The sequence below is a fragment of the Acomys russatus genome, chromosome 22 (genome assembly GCF_903995435.1).
Source record: "Acomys russatus chromosome 22, mAcoRus1.1, whole genome shotgun sequence".
In the NCBI taxonomy this organism is placed as follows: Eukaryota; Metazoa; Chordata; class Mammalia; order Rodentia; family Muridae; genus Acomys; species Acomys russatus.
Window position 1 is genome coordinate 26,169,720 of NC_067158.1, and position 27,542 is coordinate 26,197,261.

The window sequence follows — 27,542 nt, forward strand, 5'->3', positions numbered from 1 at the left end:
GGTGATGCCTAGCTTTATGCCTCATACATTCCAGCAGTTGTAGACCTTGATGGGTACCTATGGAATGTCAGATTACAGGTGGAAAACAGTAGTTGGGACCAACTGGCAATAACCCAACAGATGGTTGAAAGATGTTACAGAGAGAAGATGGTGACAGAAATGTTGTATAGTTTAGTCACAATGTCCTGGCTCTTGTCATGTTGTATATCTGCCTGCTCTATTGTTACAGTAGTTTGTGTGTGTGTGTGTGTGTGTGTGTGTGTGTGTGTGTGTGTGTGTGTGCTTGTACACATATGTGGAGGCCAGAGGTTGATGACAAATATCTTCCTCAGTTGCTTTCTACTTTATTATTTAAGACATCTTTTTTTTTTTAATTTAATTTAATTTTATTTGGTTTTTTTCAAGACAGGGTTTCTCTGTGTAGCCCTGGCTGTCCTGGACTCACTTTGTAGACCAGGCTGGCCTCACACTCACAGTGATCCGTCTGCCTCTGCCTCCTGAGTGCTGGGATTATAGGTGTGCGCCACCACCACCACCCGACTTGGAGACAGGTTCTTTCTCTCAACCTGGAGCTCACCAATTCTGACAGCCAGCTCCAGGGACCCACTCTTCTGCACCCAGACCTCTGGTTATAGATGTACACTGCTCCTGGCTTTTACATGGGTGCTGGGCTCCCAAACTCAGGACCTCATGCTTACATGATAAACACTTTACTGAGATGTCTCCCCAGCCCCTGTAGTACTGTTTTGTATATACTATCTTAACAACAAATCCCTGCCTATGTCCTGTATAAGATCACTTAAAGGTGTGTTTTATTTTTGAGGTAAGATCTTAGTCTGTAACCTAAGCAGGCCTAGAACTGTTTGAACCTTCCTGCCTCAGCCTTAAACTCACCTCATTTGGGCTTAAGATCACTTTTAATATGTAATGTCTCATTCTGTTCTGTAATTATCAAATTGTTCCTATATATACAATTAAATATATTGGCTATTAATTGTAATATAATGGGAATATGTAGTTATATCCTGTGTATGTATCATATATGATTCTGGGGACATGCTTGGCAAGTTACCACTGAGCTATATCCCTAGTCCTCTGCATTTCCCCACAAATATTCTCACCTTAGGCTAGTGCTATTGTCCCCACTAATGTGTTTAACTAGAATGACCCCCCCCCTTGTCAAATCTGTTTAGACTTCTTTATGCTAATGTGCATAGTCAACCCTGCTTTCTGACTTAGCTGGGTCTTTTGCAGTCTTTGTGGGTTCACTGTAGTGTACTGGATACTCAGTTGTGGTTCTTGTTAGGCTTAGACATCTCCTTTTCTCATTTCCTCCCTCTGGGAGTTATACACGCTCTTGTCTGTCTCCAAATCTAGTCAGCTAGAGACAGATAAAGCTGCTTTTGTTGTACATTTTGGCTTTGGGGATTGACGTAACTCTATGAAACATAAAACCCAGTTACAGAGATATACAAAGCCCAGTTTCATGCACAGATTGTCCACTTGCAGTCTGGAATTCCTTTTTAGATGGTAAACTGAAATTTGGGACCTGTTTGTCAGTGTATGACTGTATCTGTCCCTAGTGTTTCAAGTTGTGATTGAAAGAATTGAAACAATGACTTTTCTCATAGTCAGGTGCCCCTGGAATCCAAACAGAATTTGATTGACATTGTCAGTCCAGAATGCTAGACCAGGAAGTGTACTTGTCCTTTCATGTGTACTTATTAAGGCCTTGTTATTGAGTGTCTATGAATTAGGCCTTGTGAGGACTTGCATTCTGGTGAGGGAGGTGGTGCATTTTTGACCTGTTACTAATAGTTAACTTTACCCCCATCCCCACCCCCAGTAGTAGTAGAGATTTAATTTAGAGTTTTGCTTTACCACAGAGCATTTAATTACCCCACCCTAACAATTGTTTTTGGAGACAGTGTCTTGCAGTATTGCTAGGGCTGGTCTTAAAGTTTTCATCCTCCTGTGTCAGCTTTCCAAATGATGGGATTACAGTCCTGAGCCATTACAACCCAGCTTAAAACAGCGATTTTAAAGATGCTTAATGAGGACTGGTGAGATGCCTGGTGTGGAAAGATGCTTGCCGTGTAAGACTGAGCAGTCAGTGCTTGGAACCCATGGCAGAAGGAAAGAACTGACTTCTAAGTTGTTCTCTCCTTCACATTTATGTGGACACATGAGGAAAGTCAGGAAAACAGGGCATGCATGGCTCATTGGTTAAGAGCATGAACTGTTCTTGGAGAGGATCTCAGTTTGATTCCCAGAATCCTTGATGGGCTGTTCACAACCACTTGTCACTCTAGCTCAGTGGTTCTCAACCTCCCTAAAGCAACCCTTTAATACAATTCCTCATGTTGTGGTGACCCCAACCATAAAATTATTTTTGTTGCTACTTCATAACTATAATTTTGCTACTGTTGTGAATGATAATGTAAATGTCTGTGTTTTCCAATGGTGTTAGGTGGCTCCTGTGAAAGGGTTGTTCTACCTGTAAAGGAGGTGACCCCCAGATTGAGAACCACTATGTTTAGCTCCAGGAGATCTGCTGTCTCTGGCCTCTGTGGTTACCTACAGTTATGGGCACATATCCCTGGCTCCCCATGGATTTTTTTTTTTTTTTTTTTAAGACAAGGCTTCTCTGTGTAGCCCTGGCTATCCTGGAACTCACTCTGAAGGCCAGGCTGGCCTGCCTCTGCCTCCTAAGTGCTGGGATCAAAGGTGTGCACCACTACTGCCTGGCTGAAATTTTTGAAAATTTAAAGAAAGTGAGGTATAGTACGAATGCCTGTAATGCCAGTCCTCAGGAATCTAAGGCAGAGGGTCTGGAGTTGGTGTGTGCTTTGGCTGTGGAGTGAGACTGTCTCAGAAACACTCGGGAGGGAGGGAAGCAGGCAGGGCACAGTGGCACAAACCTGTTATCCTTCTGAGTACTGGAGAGGTCGAAGCCAGGCTGACCTACCTTATCTAAAAGACTTTAAAAAGCTGGGCTTGGTGGCCTAAGTCTTTAATCTCAGGGCTGGGAAGGCAGAGGCAAGCAGAGTTCTATGAGTTTTGTGAGTCAGACTCTGTCTCTAGTAAAAAAGGTATTATACTATACCATGATACAGTAAAATGTGGGGAGACAAGATTGGGGGAAATGTAGAGTTCTGTTTTGAGTAAGTAAGGTGTGAGTGGACATCCAAGTAGGTAATTGGATGATGATGATGATGATGATGATGATGATGATGATAGTTATTATTACTACTGCTACATTCACGTTCATATACATAGATAGGTGATTTGTTGTTGTTCTGAACACACTTGGATGGCTTTGTAATACTTAACACTTTCTGGTAGTTAGGCTCACAGATTTATACTCTTAGGGTCTAGGCTAGTTTCTTTCTTTTTCTTTTTTTGGGTTTTCAATACAGGGTTTCTCTGTGTAGCCTTGGCTGTCCTGAAACTCTCTTTGTAGACCAGGATGGCCTAAAATTCACAGAGATCCACCTGCCTCTGCCTTCCCCAGTGCTGGGATTGCAGGCGTGTGCCACCATGCGCAGCTGAAAAGGTAGATTTAGTGTCTTCTGTAACAGTGTACTTACTCTTTTTACCCCTCCTCATGATGAGGATCAAACCCAGAAAGGTAAGCACTCTTTCACTGAGCTACACCCCTAGTCTTGAATTTACAGTGAGCAAACCGTACTGGCTGATAGTTCTAGTGGAAGGTGCTGGCATGTGCTGAGGGCTGCCTTTCATCATCCTTTGTCAGTTTTTATTGGGGTCTGTGCCTGAGCCCACTCTCACTATTCACAAGTGATGAATCCTTACAGCCTGAGAGCCTTCCTGAGGCTGTACCTCCCAGCACTGTTGATGTTTCCAATAGATGGTTTTGCGAAGAGACATAGCATAGCAGTCTACTGAGGTTCTTTATGACACTGAGATATAGGGTACTTATGCCTCCTGGCCTGCTTTAGTTTAATCTTATTCCATAGATTTTTATGCAGCACATCCTACGCACTAGACACTGTAAGTTCACTGTTAGGCTTAGAAGTGTGTGAACCCAGCTTGTCTGTTCTGATCAGGAAGATGGGTTGTGCTCTGTACCTGTGGCCAGCTGTGATAAATGCCCTCACCTGGCTGAATCTTGTCTTGCGTTCCTTAACACCAGTGTCTTCATTACTTTATTTATTGCTGTGACAAAACACGATTACTAAGGCAACTTATTAAAGGAGGTTTTAATTTGGGAGCTCGTGGTTCTAGAAGGTTAGGATTCATGACCATCATGGAGGGGAACACCGCAATAGGCACATCTCAAGCCACAGGATAGTTTACATCTTAACCCACAAGCAGGAGGAGGGAGGGCGGGAGGGGGGGAGGGAGAGGGAGAGGAAACACAAGAACTAACTGGGAATGGTGTGGGCTTTTGAAACCTCTTAGCCCTGTTTCCTTTCCCCTGAAACACACCTTCTCCAACAAGGCACACTTCTAGTCTTTCCCAGACAGTTCCAACGTCTAGGGACCAAGTATTTAGATATGAACCTGTGGAGGCCATTCTCACTCAAACCACCATAATCTGAGTGGAGGTGTATCCTGTGTGTGGTTCTTATGTGGAACAATCCTGGGGCTGGAGCTACACTGCTTTCAGCAAGATGGAAATAATCTCTGCCAAGCAGGGCTAATATAGATTCAGAAAACACTCAGTTTTAGGTTGGGCTTGGTGGCATACACCTTTAATCTCAGAACTTGGGTAGTGGATGCAGGGGGTCTCTTGTGATTTCAAGGCCAGTTCATTTATCTCTACATAGCAAGACCCAGGACAGCCATGGTTACACTGTGAGGCTGACTGAAAACAGACAAACGACAACAACAAAAGCAAACCCAAAAGTTTTAATCAAGCAATATAGATTTACAGAGATAACTCATAAATAGTTGTTCAGATATAAATAGAGACATTTGAGCAGAGGCCAGGAAGGCCATATTTTATTTCGTATATTTTCAACTTAATTTGAAAAATTGACTAACTCAGTATATTTACTTTAGAATATGACACAGGTTTATTTTGTTTTGTTTTGTTTTTGAGACAAGAGTCTCACTATGTAGCCATGGCTGTCCTGGAACTTGCTCTGTAGACTAGGCTGGCCTAGAACTTGGAGATTCAGTCTGCCTCTGCCTCTCAAGTATTGGGATTAAAGGCGTGTGCCACCACTTAGCACCCAGCCAAAACACAGTCTCTTACAAGCTGTTTTATTATCTGGAAACCAGGTTAAGGCCATCCTACTAAAACACCCCAGTCACAGAGTATATTTCAGTACCTACAAGACTGTAAAACTGAAAACAAGTGGGGATGGCAAGGTGCAGGAAAGTGCTTTCAGGCCATGCATTGTGACCTGAGTTGGATCCCTGGACCTTACATGAAGGTAGCAGGAGAGAACCAGCTCTATAAAGTCCTGTGACCTCGCCCCACAACAATAAATAAAGTAAAACAATCGTTACATAAATGAGTGCTGTTCTGCCACTGTCAGCACAGTGCAGTGCCTTCTGTTCCTTGTAACCCTCAGTGGTGCTTATTGCTTTATTAATTGTCTAAGTGGCATTTTATTTTTAAGTTATTTTTATAAATTAGCTTTCAAATGTATATATAATACATGTAGGCATTACTGTCCTCCATCTACCTAACTCCTTACTTATCTTGAGTGCTCTACCATTTTAAATTTCTTGCGTATTTTCTCTTTTATGCTAGTATAATTGAGTGTTTACTTACTCTCTCAAATATACTATCTATATACCATTTTCTGTATCTCGCTTTTTTCACTTAGTAGAATATCCTTATTTTGTGAAAACACCTGTACATTTATAATTACTTGGTAGCACAGAGACTTAAACTTCTAATGGCTAATGTGGTGATTTTCAGAGAGTGTAGTTTGGACAGAGGTTTTTTACTTAAGCTTGGGTTTGATATTTTAAATGCTTCCTGCCTAGATCAAAAGAGGAAAGCTGGCTGCATCTTCAGAAGCCTCAGAGCCAACAAAGCAACACATGTAGCCTTTGCGTGTGCAGAATAGAGACACGGTTTCGCAACACTCAGCTTTGTACTCTTCTCATCCTTCAAGTCCTCACTATTCCTTTCTCTTTAGTCTTCACAGAACCAATTACTCACAGCTAGGAACAGTCAGACCATTGATTCTGGGGAAAAAAATGCGGTCAGTATTTTACTCTTCCTCACCTGTAATCTTGCCAGACTTCCCCACTTATCCCTCAGAAAAATAATTAAAAGGCCAGACCAAATTATTACTTAGCAACCTTCCCTCATGGGATGCCCTTCAGGAAGAGTTTGGGTCTGGGGTGCAATTCAGCGGCAGAGCCCTGACTTACCGCCCCCGAAGACCTGTGGTGTTGGATTTCCAGCACCAAAGAGAGAGAAAAAAGAAGGGCAAATTTTGTTTCAGTAGACAGCAAAATTTTGAAAGATTTTTATAATTTCAGCAAAAGTAAAACTATTATGATAGTTAAAAAAGCCTGGTAGTTGAAAAAGCCTGGTGTGGTAGGGCAGGCCTTTGATCCTAGCACTTAGGAGTGGCATACATACAGATCTCTGAGTTTGAGGCCGGCCTGATTTACACAGTGAGTTCCAGGCTAGATGATGAGACCCTGTCTTATTAAAAAACAACAACAACAACAACAACAACAACAAAACCCTGTGGTGATGCCTTGCACCTAGCACTCAGGAGACAGACAGACCTCCGTGGGTTCAAGGGCAGCTTGGTCTACAGAGTGAGTTCTAGGACAGCCAGGGCTACACAGAGAAAGGTTCCCCTCCTCCAAAAAATTGCAGTAGTTGAACAGTAAGTAAATCTAGTGAAGAAGCGAAACTAGAGAAAGCCATTGGTATTAATGCAGGGTTTCTCTGTGTAGCTTTGGCTGTCCTGGACTTGCTTTGTAGACAGGCTAGCCTCAAATGCAAAGAGATCCACCTGCTTCTGCCTCCCAAGTGCTGGGCTACAAAGAGAGTTTCAGGACTGCCAGGACTACATGGAGAAGCCCTGCCACGGGGGTGGGGGGGGGTAGTGCTGGGATTATAGGCATGAGCTACCATAGCCAGCTGTTTTCTTATCTTTAAATATGAGGAGGGGTGCTAGAGTGGATGTGGTGAAACACAGTTTGAATCTTAGCACTTCAGAGGCAAGCCTGTTCTATATAGTGAGTTCCAGGACAGCTAGGACTATGTAGATAGACCCTGTCTCAGAAAACAAACACAAAGTTTTAAAAAAAACCAATCAAACAAACAGGTTTTGGCTTAACACCTCCAAAGTCCACTTGTCAATGTGGTATAAATCTAAGCGTTAATTATCATATGGTCAGGTTTAAATGTCTTAATCCTTTTGGATTTGTCAGAGGACATACATAATAGTTTTGTTCGATTGTTTTTTTGTGCTCTCAGCAGTGGCCAGAACAAAATACAGCATTGATTAATGGGGGGAAGGGATTGGTTGACCAGCCATGTGCTTCTGAACCATAAAGAGCCAGCATATCTCCACATAGACAAATGTATTTCTGAGGCTGATGTCCTCATAATGAAATCCTAATGGGCATTGATTTGAACACAAAAATGTCTTTTGTTTTCATTCTGTAGGACCCTAGAAAAATTGTGCAATGAATGGTGATACCCGGGCCGCAGTGGTGACCTCACCACCCCCAACCACAGCCCCTCACAAGGAGAGGTACTTTGACAGAGTGGATGAGAACAACCCAGAATATTTGCGGGAGAGGAACATGGCACCAGACCTTCGTCAGGACTTCAATATGATGGAGCAGAAGAAGAGGGTGTCTATGATTCTACAAAGTCCTGTAAGAAAAAAGTTTGCTCAGAACAAATTTGGCCAGCTCCTTTCTGATGCCTGTGCTCATAGGCCTGTTGTTTGAATGGCATAATGAGTTCCTCATTACACGTGAAGCACATTTGTTGAAAGAATTGTGTTTGGTTCATGCTCCAAGACATGATGAATAGGTTTTAGAATTATAAAGGATAGGTATTTTATTTCTACCTTGAACTGTCTTCACTGTTTGTGCAAAATGTTTTTATAAACAGGAGACAGTGTAAAACCCACTGTTTGCTTCAAAATACAGGTCAAGTATCCCTATTCCAAAAATCCAAGACAAATATTTTAAGCATTACCATATTGGTTAAAACATTTGGATTTGAGAGCATTTCAGATGTTTGAATTAGGCCTGATCAACTGATAAAGCCTGTGCAAATATCCATTATTCTAAAATACTTCTGATTCTGACCCTAAGTATTTTGTTTTGTTTTGTTTTTTGAGGCAGGGTTTCTCTGTGTAACAGCCCTGGCTGTCCTGAACTTCCTTTGTAGACTAGAGATCTACCTGCCTCTGCCTCCCGAGCACTGGAGTTACAGGTGTGCGCCACCACTGCTGATGCTACTAATCTTACCTGTGCTGCACATCTCGCCCACCTTTTTCCTTCTAATCTGGTTTTGCTTTGTCCAGTTTTTCAGGGTATTTTTTTGGTAACCTGTTTTTGTAACCTGTTCCCAGAAATAATGACTCTGAGACTTAACTATATTTACAAAATCCTAGGCCACTATTGCTAGGCATTTCCCCTTACTTGCTCATAACTATCCCATTTATTCTATTCTAAGTTCTGCCACATGGCAGGTTACCTCTGCTCAGGTTTCATTCGTCTGTCCTCGGTGTCCTAGGTTGAATTTTTGCACACCTCTCTCTATCTCAGCATTTACTCTCCTCTGGAACTCCTCCCTCATAGTTCCCACCTCGGCTATAGGCAAATCCGATGTTTATTGACAGGTGAAGAATCCATATAGTACACAAAAGACTATACACAGTCCTGTTAATATTTTTGGGAGGTGTCATTGACTTAAAAATGGTATTTATTGTCTCATGCTGTAAGGACATGGATTTGGACTGGGTACTTAGCAGTAAGCAAGACTTATGAGACCTCTAGTAGATTGGGTTTGATTGTATTGTTATCAGGGTATAAATGAGAAAGCATTCAGATCTGTGCAAAACTTGATGAATTTTGTCATAGAAAGGACACATGGAGACACTCCAGTTGATGGCAGTAAGTGATTAAGCACAGTCATATGCTATGCCAGAAGCTGTGGAGTATTGAAGCTGAGTGTGACTTTGGTCAGAAGAGGCCTCTCTGGAGAGGGTTTGTTAACCTGACTCTGTAGCTTGAAGGAGCTGCGCCTGTAGGTGTCAAGAACAGAAACATTCCAGCTTGAGAAATGGGCATAGGTTAATTCTTGGGGTAGGGATATGTTCAAGGGGATTTGAAGCCACAAAAGTTAGTGTGGCTGGTGCCTCCAAGGTGACATGGAGGGAGGACAGTTAGAATGGATTCTGGAAGGCTGTGTAGGTTGACATAGGAGCTTGAATTGTATTCTAAGCATTGTGGAGGTCCTGTAGGGTTGCTACAGGGAACAGACAGAACTCAAGTTAAAGAGGTCTTTCTGGCTTCAGTAGATAGTTGCCATCTTTCAAACAGAAGAGAGCAAGAGCTGTAATTAGGTTCAGAGTGGACAGAGGCAGACACGTTTGACATTTGCTGAGAATATAGGAACTTGCTGATGACAGGCTAGATAAGCGAGAGAAGGGAAAGGAGACTTCTGGCTCCAGTAGTTTTTCCTAATAAGAGCAACAAGGAACTAAGTGAACGTGACTGCAGGTAGAGAGAGAAATCTGAGTTCAGCACATCTAGTATGCCGCAGGACTGTGCTGGGCTCTGAGGGGGTTAGGGGCACCGAGTAAGATTCCTCCTCACAAGATGTGTAGACTACATAGAACATGGGAGGATTGCTAGTTTAAATGCAATGTGAGCTCTAGAGTATGGAGAGCAGTAGAGAGAAGACAAACCAAATAAAACCTGGGTTTCATTAAAGGATGCACCCTTGTTGGCTCCTTCATTTTGACAGCTGTACTTTGGTAATTGTGGTTGTTTGAGAGTGTACCAAAGCTCAGGTGTTCAGGTATTATCTCTAGTGGCTTACACTGTTGGGGGAGGTTGTAGAGGCTTTGGGAGGTGGAGCCTCTCAGGAGGAAGAACATCACTGTGGGCAGGTGCGTGTGAGTGTTTTATGGTTGTGCACCACTTCCAGTTTGTTTATTTTGCTTGGTGCTTATGGTTGAAGATGTGACATTTCAGCTTCCTGTTCCTGCTGCCATGCCTGTGTGCTGCCGTGCTTCCCTGCATGATGGCCTCTGGAGCCATAAACCAAATAAAGTCTTCCATAAGTCCCTTTTGGTCATGGTATTCCATCACAGCAACAGAAAAGTAACTAATACAGTAACTAATAATATCAGATGTTAACAATAAGGGAAACTGAGGCCTCTCTGTTCTGTTGGCTTGTTTGTTTTAACCCTTTGTATACCTGGAACTAACCTAGTCTCTAAAGTTTTGCTGTTGTTGTTCGAGACAGGGTTTCTCTGTGTAGCCTTGGCTGTCTTAGACTCTCTTTGTAGACCAGGCTAGCTTCAAATTCACAAAGATCTGCCTGCCTTTGCCTCTTTTGAGTGCTGGGACTAAAGGCATGTGCTACAATGCCTGGCTTTTTTTTTTTTTTTTTCCAAACATAGGCTTTTGCTATGAGGGAAGTATGTACTGACATCTTGTAGGTCTTTTCCTTTGGAGTATTGGTAGCCAGAGCAGTCCCACAGCAATAGCACAGATCAGGGTATGCCAGGGAACCATACAGTATTAGGAATGTTACTGTATTAGTTACTTTTCTTGTTATTGTAACTAAGTACCTGGTAAAAAATCTAGGAGAAAGGGAATTTATTTTGACTCTCAGTTTCAGAGGGCTCAATTCTGGTTTACTTAGCTTTGTATGCTTAGAATATCATGGTGGCAAGAATGTGACAAAGACAGGTCTTAACTTTTCAGTAAAAATAAAGCTTAGAAAAAGGGACGAGGAGGGGGAGGGTAAGAGAGGGAGCAGAGGGAGAGGAGAGAGACCCCTCCCCCCAGCATGTTCGCTGATGGCCTTTAATCATAGCATTCAGAGTTAGAGTTGGATAGAGTCAGGCCAGCCAGGGCCTCACAGTGAGATCTTGTCTCAAAGCTGAGAGTGAAGCTGCAGGAGAAGGTCCTGCAGGAATCCTTCCAGCTATTTGACTGAACAGGTAATGACAGAATCCTTTACAGCCAATGTGGGGCTGGGATGAAGGTCCTGGGCCAGAATCCTATTCATCCTGAGGTGCTCAAGATCCTGGGGAACCCCAGTAGTGATACAGTGAATGTGAAGGTGCTGACCTGTGACCATTTCCTGCCGCTGCTGTCAACTGTGACCAAGAGCAAGGACCAGGTGCCTATGAGGATTAAGTTGAAGGTTGTGGGTGTTTGACAAGGAAAGGAATGATACTGTCGAATGCGGAAATCTTGTTGACATTGGATGAAAAGATGACAGGAAGCAGTTAGGATGCTGGTGGCCAGCATGAGGACAGCAGCAGTTGAATCAAGTACAGAGAGCTTGTCTGGAATGTGTTTATAGCTCAGGACATTCCCATATCCTGAACCTGTGTCTTGCCCTGGGTGAAATTTCTGTGTGGCACAAGAAGCTTCCTAGGCGTCTTTTTGTTGCTTCTGCTTTTTTGAGCAGGGTTTTTTTTTTTTTTGTGTAGCCCTGACTATCCTGGAACTTGCTCTGTAGTGGCCTGGAACTCACAGAGATTCACCCATCTCTGCCTTCTGTGTGCTAGGATTAAAAGCATGCACCACCACTGCCTAGTACAAGGCTTCTTCTTACCATAGCACTTTGTCCATTGCTCATCTGGTCTCTTTTGGATGATGTTTGCTATTAGCCTTCACCAAGTAAAAATCAAGGGAAAATCAAGTTAATCAGGTTAATGTGAAGGGGGAACTTGAGGCCAGAGGTCATGAACCTGCAGTGAGAACGGTAGCTGTTGATGTGGGCTAGTATTAGTATTTGTGAAATACTAGCAGAAAGGAAGAAAAGTAGCATTTAAACTCATTAGGGTTTTACCACTTGAAATGGTGGAGACTTGGAGAGATGATTACTGTGAATCCAAGCTTGGAGAATGACATCAGGATATGGAGGAGTGGTGAGGAGGGTTACAATCACAATGGGGTAGAAGAAAAGGTGATTTGGATACTAGAAAGGGACAGTTGGAGAGTCCATTTGCGGCTTTGAGATGGAAGAAGGTACAGTTACCAGGAATGGGTAGGTCTAAGAGTGTGACTGCAGAAGTGAGGGGCAGAGGTGAATTGGGGGGCAGAATCATCACAGGAGAAGGGTCTGGTAGAGAAAGGCTAGAGTCTAGATGTTGAACCAACAGTAGCACATAAGCTCCTCGGGCAGTGACTGCTGGCTGGAGGTAAACCCAGGCAACCACGTCGGTATCTCCAGGCTCTCTCTCGCTCATCTCTAAACCGTGCTCCGAGCCAACCATTCTGTTGCATATAAATGTCGCCCGGAATGCTCATAGCGTGGAAGACCCTCATAACCTCCTCTTTCCTTACTAAGGTTTTGAGTTCCTTGATGGTATGGATTATCTTGCCTATGTCAGAGTCCTCAGTGCCTAACACAAGGTCTGATGGAGGCACGTTTGAACTGAATTTCCCATAGACATGTATGCATATTTGGAAAGCATTGAAATGAATTGTTTGAGTTTTGGGACTGAGGGTTCGTGAGGACAGGAAGCCTTTTAAATTGAAACATATGCATTATGCTCAGCTTTTTTTTTTTTTTTTTTAAATAGTTCCCTTATGTAGCCCAGGCTGGTGACCTGTGATGTTCAGTGGAAGGCAACTTACTTAGTCTTTGTGCATGTGTATTTATATGTATCCCTATGCATTGTGCACTGATAACAAAGACAGCTCAGTAGGTGTGTTTTGCTGATTGAATTTACTGCTTTCATCTTTGTTTTCCCTCCTTCATTGTCTAACGTAAGCTGTGAGCACTGACTTTATGTATCATGAGATGGTCGAACTTGGCTTTGCAAAAGGCTCTTGGTCTACACCGTACTCAGCTGGCTATCATATATTTGCTTCTTGTGCACTTCTGAGTGATAGATGTCTTAGATTGCCCTTTGGTAATTTCTTTAAATAGTTTTCATATTAAGCAATGAAAAACTACAAATAAGTTTAATTTTGAATCACTGAATACTTACAGTTGATGGATCACCATCCAGTGAATTCATGTGATAAGTTATAACAGTTTGAGGGAAGTTAAAAATACCTGATATCTGCGTGGTGACATATATGTATAATCTCAGTAATCAGAAAGCCAAGGCAGGAGGATCACTGTAAGTTCAATGCCTGGTCTACATTGAGAATTTCAGGCTATCTGACTCTAGGTAGCTAGATTCTATTCCAAAACACCAAAACCACAACATAGAAAAATCTGTTCTATTAACATGTTAAAAATCATTATCAGTCTCCTGCATGTTTTTGACTAATTTAGGCTTATTAAATAAAATATATAGATATAGGGTTTCTTTGCTGCTTTGACAGAGTCTTACTATGTAGCTCAAGATGGCCTTGAACTTGCAGTCTTCCTGCTTCAGCCTCCCAGATGGTGGGAATACAGGCGTGCTACCGTGGCCAGCTTTCTTTTTCTATTTAAAGAAGATCTCATGTAACCAAGGCTGTTTTGGGACATAGTATGTAGCTCAGGATGAGCCTGAGCTGATCTCTTTCAAGGATAACAAGTGGGCACTACCATGCCAGTTCTTTTCTACTTTAACAAAACAGTTTTCTTTTTCTTTTTCTTTTTTTTGGCCAAGAAACTATTTTTTAAAAAATCTTATTAATTTATTCAAATTACAACTCAGTTGTTATCCCATCACTTGTATCCTCCTGTTCTTCTCTCCCTCCCACTTTTACTGTATTCCCCTCCCCTAGGTCTAAGACCGAGGGGGGACCTCCTCCCCTACTATATGATCATAGGCTATCAAGTCTAATCTTGGTAGCCTGCTTATTCTTTCTTTGAGTGCCATCAGGCCTCCCCACCAAGGGGAGGTGGTCAAATATGGGGCACCAGAATTCATGTCAGAGCTAGTCTCCACTCTTCACATAACTGTGGAGAATGTCCTATCCATTGGGTAGATCAGAGTAGGGGTTCAATGTTTACTACTTGTATTGTCCTTGGTTAGTGCAAACTCTTTAGCTTTCTTGGGGCCGGATGGTGCTACAAAGGCTTCCAGGGGAGAAAAGGTGCCAGTGGCCTTGCCCAGTGCTAGAGGGTTGGATGATGCTGTAATGGCTGCCAGGGGACAGTTTTCTTTTTTGAAGAAAATACTAGTAAGCACAAAGTAGAGTATAAAATTGTTAATAATCTTGTTACTGAGAATTATAATTATCATTTGATATGCTTTTAATCTTTTTCTAGTTTAAATTTCCATTTTTTTCTTATAAAACCTGACTATATTAACTTTTTACTCAAAAACATACTAAGAATGTTTTATGCCATTTAATTTTTAAGATTTTCCGTTTAAATGCATCTGTAGAATTCCCAGAGTGTTGAATCTGTTCTTTAGTTCCTGAAATGTGGCCTACTTATTTTTAAGTGTTTAATGCTGAAATTAATTAATTACCTTATAAATAAGGTAATTCTTGATTATTTCCTTAAAATAGATTTTCATGAATTGAATCCTGTTCTAAGTTTTTAGTTTTATTTTGTTAAACTATCAAAAAGTATGTATCAGTTCATATTCTCAGAAGTAAGATGTGAGGACAACTATTTGCTGTTCTGGCACTGGATGAAGACAAACATTTATCTGATAGTTACACATGCACCCTTGTCTCCCAGTGAAAAACATTTGATTATTTAATACGCATTGCAGGCCTTCTGTGAAGAATTGGAATCTATGATACAGGAACAGTTTAAGAAGGGGAAGAATCCCACGGGCCTGTTGGCGTTACAGCAGATTGCAGATTTTATGACAGCGAATGTACCAAATGTCTACCCAGCAGCTCCACAAGGAGGAATGGCTGCTTTGAACATGAGTGAGTAAGCTCGGCTTTGTATGAAATCTGTAATTTTCCAGATAAAACCCTGCAGCTTTCTCATGTGAATCACATGAATATGCAATCGGACAAGATATAGTATTGCATTGTTTTGTTTTTTCCTTTATTTTTTTAAGAGACAAGGTTTGTTTGTATAGCCTTGACTGTCCTGGAACTTGATTTGTAGAGGAAAAATCTGCTTGCCACTGCCTCCCAAGTGCTGGGATCAAAGGCATATCCCACCCCTGCCTGGCTGTCATGAATATTTTGAAAACCCATGTGTTAATCATAGTAAAAGACAGGTTGTAAACTTGGAGATGTCTTGAGTGTAGAGGACTCGTTTTCTATAAGCCAGTGAGATTCTGTTATTTCTCTAACTTATTTCTCTGCCTTTAAACATTCTATAAATTTTTTTTATGTGTATCAGTGTTTTGCCTGCATGCATGTCTGTATACATCTAGGGCAACCTTTCTTTTAAAAAAATGTTCTTGTTAGATTTGTTCTTTCTGTTTTATGTGTGTTCATATCCCTCAGAGGCCAGAAGAGGGCATCGGGTTTCCTGAAACTGGAGTTCAGAAGAATGTGAGCCGCATGTGGGTGCTGGAAATTGAACCCCAGTCCTCAGCTGGAGTAGCAAGAGCTCTTAACTGCTAAGCCAGTTGTCTGCCATTTCTTACCACCTTTTGTCACGACTGCTTAGAAAAATCAAGAAACAGGATTTCAAAAACAAAACCATTGTAAAACATGGGGGAATGTAAGCAAAGAGCAGTGAGTGCTGCTCAGGTGGAGCATTACCTTAGCTGCTGACTTTATAAACATTAGCCTCACAAGGCAGATCCCAGGCCACTGGAGTTATCAGCTGACGCCATCTATAGCACAAGATGTCCTGGATCAGTCATTGATGAGTCTGATTGGATGATCAGGTCTGATTGACAGTACAGGGGACTGGTTCTACTTAGGTCACCTAACTGTGCTGTCTACTTGTCTGTTTACTGTGTTCTTAGACCCTGACTGCCACCAGGTGGTCATTGATTGTTAGTGTGTACAGAGTAGAAGAATCATTTAACTTACTAGCATGAAGTCAGTTGGCCGCCAGCAAGGCATTCATGGATTCCTAATGGATTAGATGGCACTGGTATGAGTTAAATGATAGCGAATACATCTCATCTACACATTGTCTTCTCATCATAAGTAAATTTTAGTAATAGGTCATTGAAAAGCAAGCTGAAAAACAAATGGGAAGAAGGAGATGGAGGAAAGACTTGCCTCCTTCCAGTGTTGTTTTTGGTTTTGTTTTCCTCTTTTCCCTTAGCTTGCGCTGACCGGCGCCCATAGTATTGCATTCAGAACTAGTGCAGAAGTGCACATCCTTAATTGTCCTCAGTCTTACGCAGAGTATGTTCAGTCTCATCATCGTATTTGATGTTAGTGGTAATTTTAATAGATCCTTTTATTGAGCGTATTCTTTTTATTTCTAATTTTATCCTGAAGGATGTTGAGCTTTATGAAATGCTTCTGTATCTGTTGAAACAGTCACATGGATTTTTTAAAAAAATATTTTTATTTATTTTATTATTTATACAGTTTTCTGCCCGCATGTGTGCCTGCACACCATTATAGATATCATTATAGATGGCTGTGAGCAAACAGGTGATTTCTGGGAATTGAACTCAGGACCTTTGGAAGAATAGACAGTGCTCTTAGCCTCTGAGCCATCTCTCCAGCCCTGGATTTTTTTTTTTTTTTTTTTTTTTAGTTTGATAAGGTGAATTTTGATTTTTGTTTTTCTAGTGCTGAGAATTGAACTTAGGGTTTTGTATACGTGCTGGCAAAGGGACCATGAAATTAGGGTTTTATAACTAGTAGGTTAGTATTCTCCCACTGGCCTACATCTCTAGCTTAATGGGTTCTTTTTTAAAAAATAAATTTAAATTTTATTTATTTGTTTTGGGTTTATGTATGCACAAATGAGTGCCAGGATACTTGTGTGAAGGTCAGAGGACACCTTCTAAGAGTTGTTTCTTTCCTTCTGCCATGTGGGATCCAGGGACAGAACTGAGGTTGTCAGTCCTAATGGCTTGAGTGGTGCACAGCTCTGCTTCACATTACTGCTTGTGCCTTTTGTTTGTTTGTTTGTTTTGTTCTTTTGAGACAAGGTTTTTCTGGGTATCCCTGGCTGTCCTGGAACTCACTTTGTAGACCAGGCAGGCCTCAAACTCATAGAAATCCTCCTGCCTCTGGCTCCCTGAGTGCTGAGAGTAAAGGCGTGCACCAGCACCCTCTGCTTATCAAGTACTTTTAAGTCTCTGTTCATAACTGACTTTAATGTGTTTTTGCTTTATAATGCCTTTGTGTACTTTGCAAGGTAATGCTAGCCAGAATGAACTGGGAGGTATCTGGAAAAAGTGGTATTCTTTTTTTCTTGACTATTTGATAGAAATCACAGTATCATCTGGGCCTAGAGTTTTCCTTGTTGAAATGTTTGCAGCTGGAAATTCAGCTTAATAGAGATACTGGTGTTAAGGATACTGGTTTCTTTTGGAATATTTTTTTCTCTCATATATTACATCCTAACTGCAGTTTCCTCTCCTTCCAGTCCTCTCCCCTACCCCCACCTCTCTCCCCAGATCCACTCTTCCTGTCCTTTCCCTTCAGAAAAGGACAGGTTGTATCTTTCGAAGAATTTGCTTCAGCTAAGCTGTACACACTATAGCATCAAGTTCATCCCATGCCTGTTGGTTATGTAGGGATGTCTGCAAAACACAGGCTCTCACCCTGTAACATTGGCTGGCCTGGGACTCAGAGATTCACCTGCTCCTGCCTTCCAAGTGCTAAAATAAAAGGCATATGGCACCATGGCCAGCTTTCTTCACTTCTTATTTTTTCCCTCTGTTTTGTTGTTAATTGTGGCTACAGGTTTATTTTATTTTAATTTTGTAATTTAAAGAGCTAGCTTTTGCTGAAATCAAGATTTAATGTTTTCTTCATTTTTGGTATGTATGTTTAATACTATAAATTTCCTTTTTTTGTTGTTGTTTATTTTGAGACAGGGTTTCTCTTTGTAATCCCTCAAATTCAGACATCTGCCTGTCTCTGTCTCTCAAGTGCTGGGATTAAAGGCATGTGCTACCACTGCTTGGTGTAAATTTACTTTTTTGTATAAAATGCTTATTCTTTGTCTTTAAACTATAGACTATGCATAGTTTGGAAAGGAAATTGTACCAAACATTGATCAAAGAAGAATCATATGTACTATGTCTTTTTTTTTTGGCCGGGGGGGGGGGGGGGGGGGGTTTGAGACCTGGTCTCTGTGTTAGCCTTGACTGTCCTAGACTCACTTTGTAGACCAGGCTGGCCTCGAACTCAGCGATCCGCCTGCCCCTGCCTTCCAATTGCTGGGATTAAAGGCGTGTGCCACCACGCCCCGCTTACTATACCTTTGTTTGTTTGTTTGTTTGTTGCCTCATGTTACTTTTATCCATGTAGTCACCATAGTTCACTTTCCCTTCCACACATCACATCTCAGAGGCCTCATCAAAGCACTGATATTCTGTACCATGTGTCTTTTGACAGATGTCACCCATTTGATCTACTTCACTGTCCCTTGATCACCACATCTCATTTGTTGCTAGAAAAAAATTATCATTACTGGATGTTTTCTTTTTAGCTGTCTCGTGACTTGGTCCTGACCTACTCACTGAAATAACTGACACGATTCAGAGATTTCTCAAGAACCCAGCTGCTGGCTACCTCTTTCGGATTCTTATAAACTGATGAAATAACTGTTAGATGGGTCTTCAAAATATGGCTTTAGCTTTTCTTACAGCCTAGTCTTTAGGCTTTTCCTGACATGCAGCAGCCAGCCGCCCCCAGCCAGAGACTGTACATTTTCTTTTCGTCTATTCTTTACTGCATCTCACAAATTTGGCTACATTCTTATTACTATTTCTGAACTATATATTGATGCCAGAGAGAGCATTGTCTTTCTGCCATTGAAATTTTATGGTCTAATGTGGACAATAAAAAGGATTATGGTAATTGATTTACATTCGACAAATACAAAAAATTACCAATAAAAAAGTTTGACCTTTGTTTTTCTTTATTTTAGGTCTTGGTATGGTTACTCCTGTGAATGACCTTAGAGGATCTGATTCTATTGCATATGACAAAGGGGAGAAGTTATTGCGGTGTAAATTGGCAGCATTTCACAGACTAGCAGATCTCTTTGGGTGGTCTCAGCTTATCTACAATCATATCACAGTGAGTACTCCAGACTAGTAACTGAGTGACTAGTAACTGCAATGTATTCCTCAGTGGCTTATTCCACAGAAGCAACTAGGTGATGAGTGGCTTATTAACTGTCTAGTACCATCTTTTCTCACATGGTTTAGAAGATCTTGGAATACCCTCTCTTGGAATTCCTTGCTACATACAGAACACAAGAATTGGCAAGTTTGCAGTAAAAAGTTAAGAAAGTAATTCTTTTTTTTTTTTTAAAGATTTATTTATTTATTATTATATATGTAGTGCTCTGCCTGCATGTACACCTGCAGGCCAGAAGAGGGCATCATATTACATTACAGATGGTTGTGAACCACCATGTGGTTGCTAGGAATTGAACTCAGGACCTTTGGAAGAGCAGGCAGCACTCTGAACCACTGAGCCATCTCTCCATCCCCAAGAAAGTAATTCGTTAAAGCTTCTTTTTTTTGGGCAGGAGAGACGGCTTAGCAGTTAAGACCACTATCTAGCAACTACATGGTGACTCATAACCATCTATAATGAGATCTGGTGCCCTCTTCTGGTGTGCAGGCATTCATTCAGGCAGAACACTATATATATAATAAACAAACAAATAAATAAATGCTTTTTACAAAGTCTTATTTGCATGCTAACCTAATTAATAAGTATGTCTTAAATTATCAGCCATTCCTAAAATTAATATGTGACTTACAAATCTAAGAATAATAATATTTTCTTCCTGATTCTGATCAAAGCCTTCTCTGCATTATGCTTGGTTGTTGGTTTTTTGTTTTGTTTTGTTTTTTGGAGACAGGGTCTCTCTGTAGCCTTGGCTGTCCTGGACTCGCTTTGTAGGCCAGGCTGGCCTGGAACTCACAGCGATCCACCCGCCTCTGCCTCCTGAGTGCTGGGATTAAAGGCGTGTGCCACCACGTCCAGCTTATGCTTGTTTTTTCAGCTACTTCAGTTTTGTACCATTTTTCCTGTTTTAACAGATTTCTCTGTTCCCCTCTTTATTTTTGTAACATGTTTCTGGCTGTCTGCTCTCTCTATACTAACTTGTTCCAGCTCAGGTTGTATGAGGGAACAGCATGAGTCCTGTCCTTGTGCATGGTTCCTTCTGTCTTCTAACCAAGCAGCCCGTTCTTTACTCTCTCTCTTGTCCAGCTTGCTTTCATGGTCCATCATTTCAGTGATGCTCTTTGCTGGTTTTATGCTGCCTGAATTCAGTCCCTGGGACCCACATGGTGGAAAGAAAGAAAAGACTCCTTCAAGTTGTTCTGTAGTCTTCACACAGGTGCTGTGGCACATCCCACGTTTCCTCCCAATAAATAAATGTAAAAAAATGAAATTCAAGATCGTCCTGATTATGTGTGAATGCTAGCTTGAGCTACACGTGACTCTGTCTCCATAAATAAGCAGATACATAAATCCAGAGAGCAATAGCCTCCTTCCCTTCTTTGAGTAGTTGGCTTCATCATGTCACAGAAAACTAAGGGAACTCTCATTGTCTCTGGCCACACTTCTGTTCCAGCTGTGAATCCCACTGCCTCCCTCCTTCTAGGCTCTTGAGGCACTGGCAGCTTGCTTGCTCATTCCTTATTCTTCTGCCTCCCTGCCCACACCCCCCCCCCCCAGCCCCAAGACAGGGTCTCTCTGTGTTAGCCTTGACTGTCCTGGACTTGTTTTGTAGACTAGGCTGGCCTTGAACTCACAGCGATCCACCTGCCTCTGCCTCCCAAGTGTTGGGATTAAAGATGTTGCTCACTATGCCCGGCCCTCTTTCCTTATTCTTTTGCAGGCAGTTTTCCTTTGAACTTCCTTTCCTTTGACTTTAAAGCTTGTTTTGATTTCTTGTTGTTGTTTTTAATTAGTTTCTTTCACTGGATTTTAAAGAACGTTACTATCTGTTTGTCTTTGCTTTTGAAAGACAGACTTTTTCTGTGTAGCCTTGGCTGTCCTGGAACTTGCTCTGTAGACCAGGGTAGCCTTGAACTCACAGAGATCCATTTGCCTCTGCCTTCCGAGTGCTGGGGCTAAGGGTGTGTGCCACCACTGCCCAGCTAAAGCTTTGCTATTTTGAGTTTATTTTAGAGAAAGTGTGTGTGTGTGTTGTGTGTGTGTGTGTTGTGTCTGTGTCTGTCTGTCTGTCTTCCTGTTTATGTGTATGTGCAAATGCTCAAGGAGGCCAGAGGATTGTGTTGGATCTTGAAACTAGTGTTGGAGGGGCTTGTAAGCAACCTGGTGTGTCATTGATACTGAACTTGGATCCTCTGGAAGGACAGACAGCACTCTTAAGCACTGAGCCATCTCTCCAGCCCCCACATTTATTATTTTTTGAGGCTGGCCTTAATTCAGTATGTGACCCAGGCTGACCCCAACTTGACAGTACTGAATTTTAAAAATTATCATTAGAATACCTGCTTATTGTAACAAGTATACCTTATATAGGTATACAGAGGTCTAAAGAAAAATTATAATCCTGCCAGTGCTCCTGTTTGTCTTGAGGTAGCAATGTTAGCAGCTGCTTAGATGCTTAACCCCTTTCTCCATATAAGTGGAGGTTCTCCACTTGTGAGCTCATAATTAGTGCTTAGGTCAGCTCCCTTCTAAGTTCAGGAAGTTGTGGCCTAGTGTGGTCTTTCCTTGTTAGCAGTGTGCTGTGCTGCTGTCTTCATATTGACCTGTATTGCCTCCTTTGTGTCTGCTCACTACACTGCTGTAAAATGAACTTTTTCAAATGCAAGCTGATTAGGTTGTTCCATGTGCTGCACTCCTGAGGTGTGATGTTATCCTGTATAGTATGTTCTCACGTAGCAGTGACTGTTACCTATTGTGCACATTCTCACGGTGTAGTTGTTCATAGGAACCATCAGTTCTATAAGCAGAGCTGCTGTTGTGCTCCTATTGTGGGCCTGGGACCAGGAGCAGTGCCTGGCACAGTGTAGGCATGCTTTAAATCACTAAATAGTGACCAGCCCTGCCTGCACTGAAATTACTTTAGCAAAATTGTGAAAAAGAACTCACTAGAAACTTTTGATAGCTGAACAGTAGGTCCAATTAGCTTAGTTCATTTGCCAGGGGCCATCTTGGCACTGGGAAGTTGCTGGCCTTTCCAGCTAATTATTCTGGACAGAAGGCTAAGCTGGAGGGCTGGAGAGAAGGCTCAGTGGTTAAGAGCACTGGCTGCTGTCCTAGAAGTCCTGAGTTCAATTCCCAGCAATTGCATGGTGGCTCACAACCATTTATATTGTGATATGATGCCCTCTTCTGCTGTGCAGGTGTACATGCAGATAGAGCATTTATATACATAAAATAAATCTTTAAAAAAAAAGGAAGGAAGGAAGGAAGCTCAGCTGAGATCTAATGCTAATTGGCTCTAGGCAGATATTACAGCTGTAACAGGGACAGGAAATGTGGCCCCTGGCTTTAACAGTAGCCTCATTATTTGTGTGTTTTTAAGATGCTGTGTGTAACTCACTCTGTTGTGAATGCTATTTTAGTGACTTTGACTCATAATTAATTAGGCCTCTTCCGCCTCCTCTCTCTCCTGTTCGGCACTGACAGAATTAAAATGCCGGTTAAATGTTTACTGCTCTGTGTGTAAGTGATCTGGTTGGTTAATAATACAGAGTTTTTAAAAAAAATCTAAGTTATCAAAAAGATTTTCTGTATTTTATGAACTAGAATCAGGGATTCTTTGAAGAAAAAGAAAGCACCCTCCTCTTTTAGCTTTTTAAATTTTGGAGTATTTTGATTTTGTTGTTAAGATTTATGACATCCATTTGTTTTCCCATTAGACATTATCATACATCTAGATATTATTATGTAGATCCTTAGCAGGAAAGAGATATTAACAATATTAGTGCAAAACTAAGTGCTCAGTAGACATTCTGTCCTTTCTCTGAAAGACGTTTGGGGATTTTCTGCTAAGGGGATTTTAAAGTGCTGACAGGTGTTAGAGGCTTGGAGAGGGTAGTCTGACTTAGATCTTTAAAGTTGTATCAGATTTAGAGACGCCTTGGAGAAAGGACAAGCCAGGGTGGCCCAGCTGGGATACTGAGCTGAGGATCCTTTCTTGGTGATCCTTAGCTGGTGCATAGGCCTTTCTGTCCTGTGTTAAGTCTTAGCACCTGCAGAACCTCACAGGTGATTGCTTCAGCTTCAGTCTACACTCCGTGCAATGCTACGCTCTGAGGTGGTAGTCTGGAGCCCACCGCTGGGCTCCTGTACCGGGTGTGGGGGAGATAGTATTGTTTCTGTTGCAGTTAGCCCACCTCTTCCTCCTCAGTGCTGCCGTGTGTTTGGTTTTTTAGAGTGGCTGAGGCTGCCCATTCTCAGAGGAGGGATGGTAGACAGGACACAGATGCAGAGAGACCACTGTTGAGGAAATCTACTTTGAAATGCCATTCTTTCATTTGATGTCTGAATTTTGTGTTTAATCCCTTTTGCTTTGAACTAAAAATTGCATATTTTAAGTGTTTTCTATTAAAACATGTAAAAATGTTAAGCTTATAGTTGGAATTGTTTGTACTCTTTTGAGAAAGGGTCTCACTGTATAGCTCTGGCTGACTTGGAACTTGCCATATAGACCAGGCTAGCTTCAGTGAAAAAGAAAAAAAAAATCAGTATAAAATGAACAAAATACAAGAAAATGACTTTATATTTATAGAAAAAGTAAAATATTTTATATGAAAAGCTGTGCAAGTAACCAGGAAATTAATTCTTCCTCTCCTCCTTCTTTCTTCTGCCCCTCGCCCCCAATGCCTTTCACTACCTCTATAAGTACTGTACCTGAGCTTACCTAGCATTACAGAGTTCGCTAACCAGTAACAAATGTGTAACATGCTTCTGTTTTAGCCTCCCAATTGCTGGAATCAAAGGCATGGTTTGCCATGCCTACCTTGTAGAGAGGCACTTAAGTCTGTCTAAAAATCATTGCTTATGAAAATGATATTGCTTTTTTCATTGCTGTAGTCCTTCTGTTTCGTATATGCGGGGTATATAGAGCCTTTCTGTGCTAAGTGAATTGTAGAGAGAGACATACACTGTGGAAGATGCCAAACAAAAAGCAAACAAACACACACCAGGGTGATAATGTTTTGGTACTTTGAAAGCTACATCAAACATTGAGGAAAGATTGTGCTCATTTGTGAATATTTCCACCTTTCCATTGTCCTACAGGTTTGTGTACTAACAGAGTCTAATTGGAAACTTTTATTTATTGTATATGTATGTTGTGTGCCTGCTTGTCTGTGTGTACACCATGTGTGCAGGTATCCAGAGTCCAGAAGAGGGGTTGGAGCCCCTGGAGCTGGAGTTATAGGTTGTTGTGAACTGCCTGATAGGTGATCTGGGAACCAGACCTAGGTTCTCTGTAAGAGCAGCGAGTGCTCTTCATTGTTGAGCCATTTCTCTAGCCCCTTGAAAGACTTTTTTAAAAAAAAGGGTGGGGAGTTGCTTCATTGTTCTACTTCTGAGCATTTGCACCATTTTGCCACAGAATAACCTTACGATGACTAGTTGACCTGACAGAGGGTGAGTACTGAACTGGGTTGTTTGGCTTGTTCCCTGTAGAGCCTGTTTTCATTGGCATAACCAGTATGTATTTGATAAGTTAAGTTGCTGTATTGTAAGTGTTCAGCACACCTTAGCTTTGTGATAGACTATATGCTTTAGTTCCTCCATTGTCATTCACCTGTGAGTTTGTGTCCTGTAAGTGACACAGGTAATTTTACCTCTGTAAAATTACTTCTGTGCTAATTCAGGCATTTTTCCATAGACCAGAGTGAACTCCGAGCAGGAACACTTCCTCATTGTACCTTTTGGACTTCTCTACAGTGAAGTGACGGCATCCAGCTTGGTAAGAATGCCCTTGTCTTTGGTGTTTTAAATCGTTGAGTGCCCTCACATCTAGTTGCAGAGCCTAACTGAACATACAAAACTATGGTTAGTTTAGAGAGGAACCTTTAAAAGAAGTTATAGACACTTTGAGCTTGGCATTCAGTGTTTTCTAGTAAGGGTACTTTGAAGTCTTCTTGAAATTTAAAGGTTTGTGTCTATTTGCAGGTTAAAGTCAATCTACAAGGAGATATAGTAGATCGTGGAAGTACTAACCTAGGAGTAAATCAGGCTGGCTTCACATTACACTCTGCAATCTATGCTGCACGACCAGATGCTAAGTGTATTGTCCACATTCACACACCGGCGGGGGCTGCGGTGAGTGTGCCACTCTGGACGCTTCACAGGCTTGCTTTTATTTGTCTGTTTTTTGTTTTTCAAAATAGGATCTCACTATATATCTCTGGTTGTCCTGGAACTTACTATGTAAGTTGGGTTGGCTTCAAATTCACAGAGATCCACCTGCCTCTGCCTCCCAAGTGCTGGGACTAAAGGTGTACACCACTCTGCCCAGCTTTCATTTTAGGTTTTAAAGCTCTTACTTGCTTTTACTTGTTAAAGCAAGCTATGGGCCAGGCAATGCTTGGACATTCCTTCAATACCTGCTCTATCTGCTCTAATTTTATCCCTGCACATCTTGTAGACAGGGTAAGTTTTGAGTGAAAGTTTTATAGGTAGACAAGACTCTACTAGGAGTTTTGTCTAGTTAGAGTGTCCTCTTCAGTCACTATGGCCCCTGCTACTAGGAGTCTCTGCCAGAATCTTCTTCATATTTTCCCAGGAGCCTACCCTGACCTGGGCCTCCAGCTCGTCACAGAGATACCTCTTTCCCTCTCTCTCCCGCTTCCTTTTTAAAAGATAGTCTCTTGTTATGTAGCCCTGGCTGGCCAGGGACTATATAGCCACTTGTAGCAATTCTTTTGCCTTAGCCTACTGGGACAAAGTCTCCTCACATAGTCTAGGTTGGCCATGAACGTAGGATGGTCCTCCTGCCTCAGCCTCTCACTGTGAGGATCACATGTCTGCACTATTGCAGCTGAACACATGCTTCTTTTATTTTTTTTCTTACTCTAGTTTTTTGAGACAGGGTTCCACTATGTGGCCCTGGCTATTTTGGAACTTTCTTTGTAGAACAGGATGGCCCTGAACTCACAGAGATTCACCTACTTCTGCCTTCAGAGTGCTAGGATTAAAGGCTTAAATAAATGTTACAAATTTGCATATTCTGTGACAAATTTGGGGGAATTTTAGGCAGCATAGAACCTGGGTAAATGTCCATTCGTTTATAAACTGAGGATTGGAGCCCAGGCCTTAAGCTTGGTAGGCATGTACACTGAGCGTTCCTTTACACTCCTTTACCTTGTGTTTTCAGTTTTAGTTCTACCATGTAGCCCAGGTGCCTTTTGTTTGTTTTTTGTTTTGTTTTTGTTTTTCAAGACAGGGTTTCTTTCTCCGTGTAGCCTTGGCTGTCCTGGACTTGCTTTGTAGACCAGGCTGGCTTTGAACTCACAGCAGTCTGCCTACCTCTGCTTCCTTGAGTGCTGGGATTGCAGACACATGCCACCATGCCACTTTAGGCTGCTTTTTGAACTTGAGGTCATTTTACCCCAGTCTGCGAGTAGCTGGGATGACAGGCCTACCCCATAGTGCCTGGCTACTTAGAAATTTTTATTTGAGACTCAGCTTTACTTTAAAACTTAAAGAAAAAAGTTTCACTTGAAAACTTAATTATATTGCTGGGCACGGTGGTGCACACCTTTATTCTCAACTCTCTGGAGGCAGAGACAGACAGATCTCTGAGTTTTAGGCCAGCCTGGTGTACAGAGTGAATTCCAGAACAGTCAGAGTTACATAGTGAGATCCAGTCTCAAAACACACACACACACACACACACACACACACACACACACACACACACAAACCAAGCCACCAAAACAACAACATTTAACTTACTATATTTATTAAATAAATATAGAGGAATTATAATTATATAATTATCTGTTACAAATTAAGTTTTATCTAATTTTCAGATATTTTTCTCTGATCTACAACATAAACTAAATTGGGAACAAAATCTTGTAGCACTTGGAACTTTTCTTTCTGAGACACAACTCCTCAGAAGGCTTGTTGTGAGCTCCTTTCACTAACTAACCCGTGACTCATTGCACTAATAATAAGAACTGGTTGGCCCAGCATTTGTAATCTCCGGAAAATCCCAGTCATTCTTTTTCTCCCCAGTTTTCCCAGCTACTGTCAGGTGCCCCGGATGTAAAATTTATATCCAAGTTAATGGGTTCATTTATTTCCAATAAGAGCATGAAATTAAACATATATCACTATCATTTCATTTCTGTAAGGAATGCATTTGTGTGTCTTGAGTTGCTGTTTAACTGTGGCTTTTCTGTCAT

General features: G+C 41.6%; 1 protein-coding gene across 14 annotated transcripts in view; it reads left to right on the top strand.

Moving 5' to 3' along the window:
- Positions 1-27,542, top strand: part of Add1 (adducin 1) — a 58,283-nt gene that overhangs the window by 9,200 nt on the left and 21,541 nt on the right. For all 14 annotated transcript variants that reach the window (XM_051165104.1, XM_051165106.1, XM_051165105.1 and 11 more), the window contains exons 2-6: positions 7,619-7,833; positions 14,829-14,991; positions 19,100-19,251; positions 25,016-25,096; positions 25,303-25,452. In XM_051165104.1, coding sequence (XP_051021061.1) covers positions 7,639-7,833; positions 14,829-14,991; positions 19,100-19,251; positions 25,016-25,096; positions 25,303-25,452 — 741 coding nt within the window. In that variant the 5' untranslated portion in view covers positions 7,619-7,638. The remainder of the gene's footprint in view (positions 1-7,618; positions 7,834-14,828; positions 14,992-19,099; positions 19,252-25,015; positions 25,097-25,302; positions 25,453-27,542) is intronic.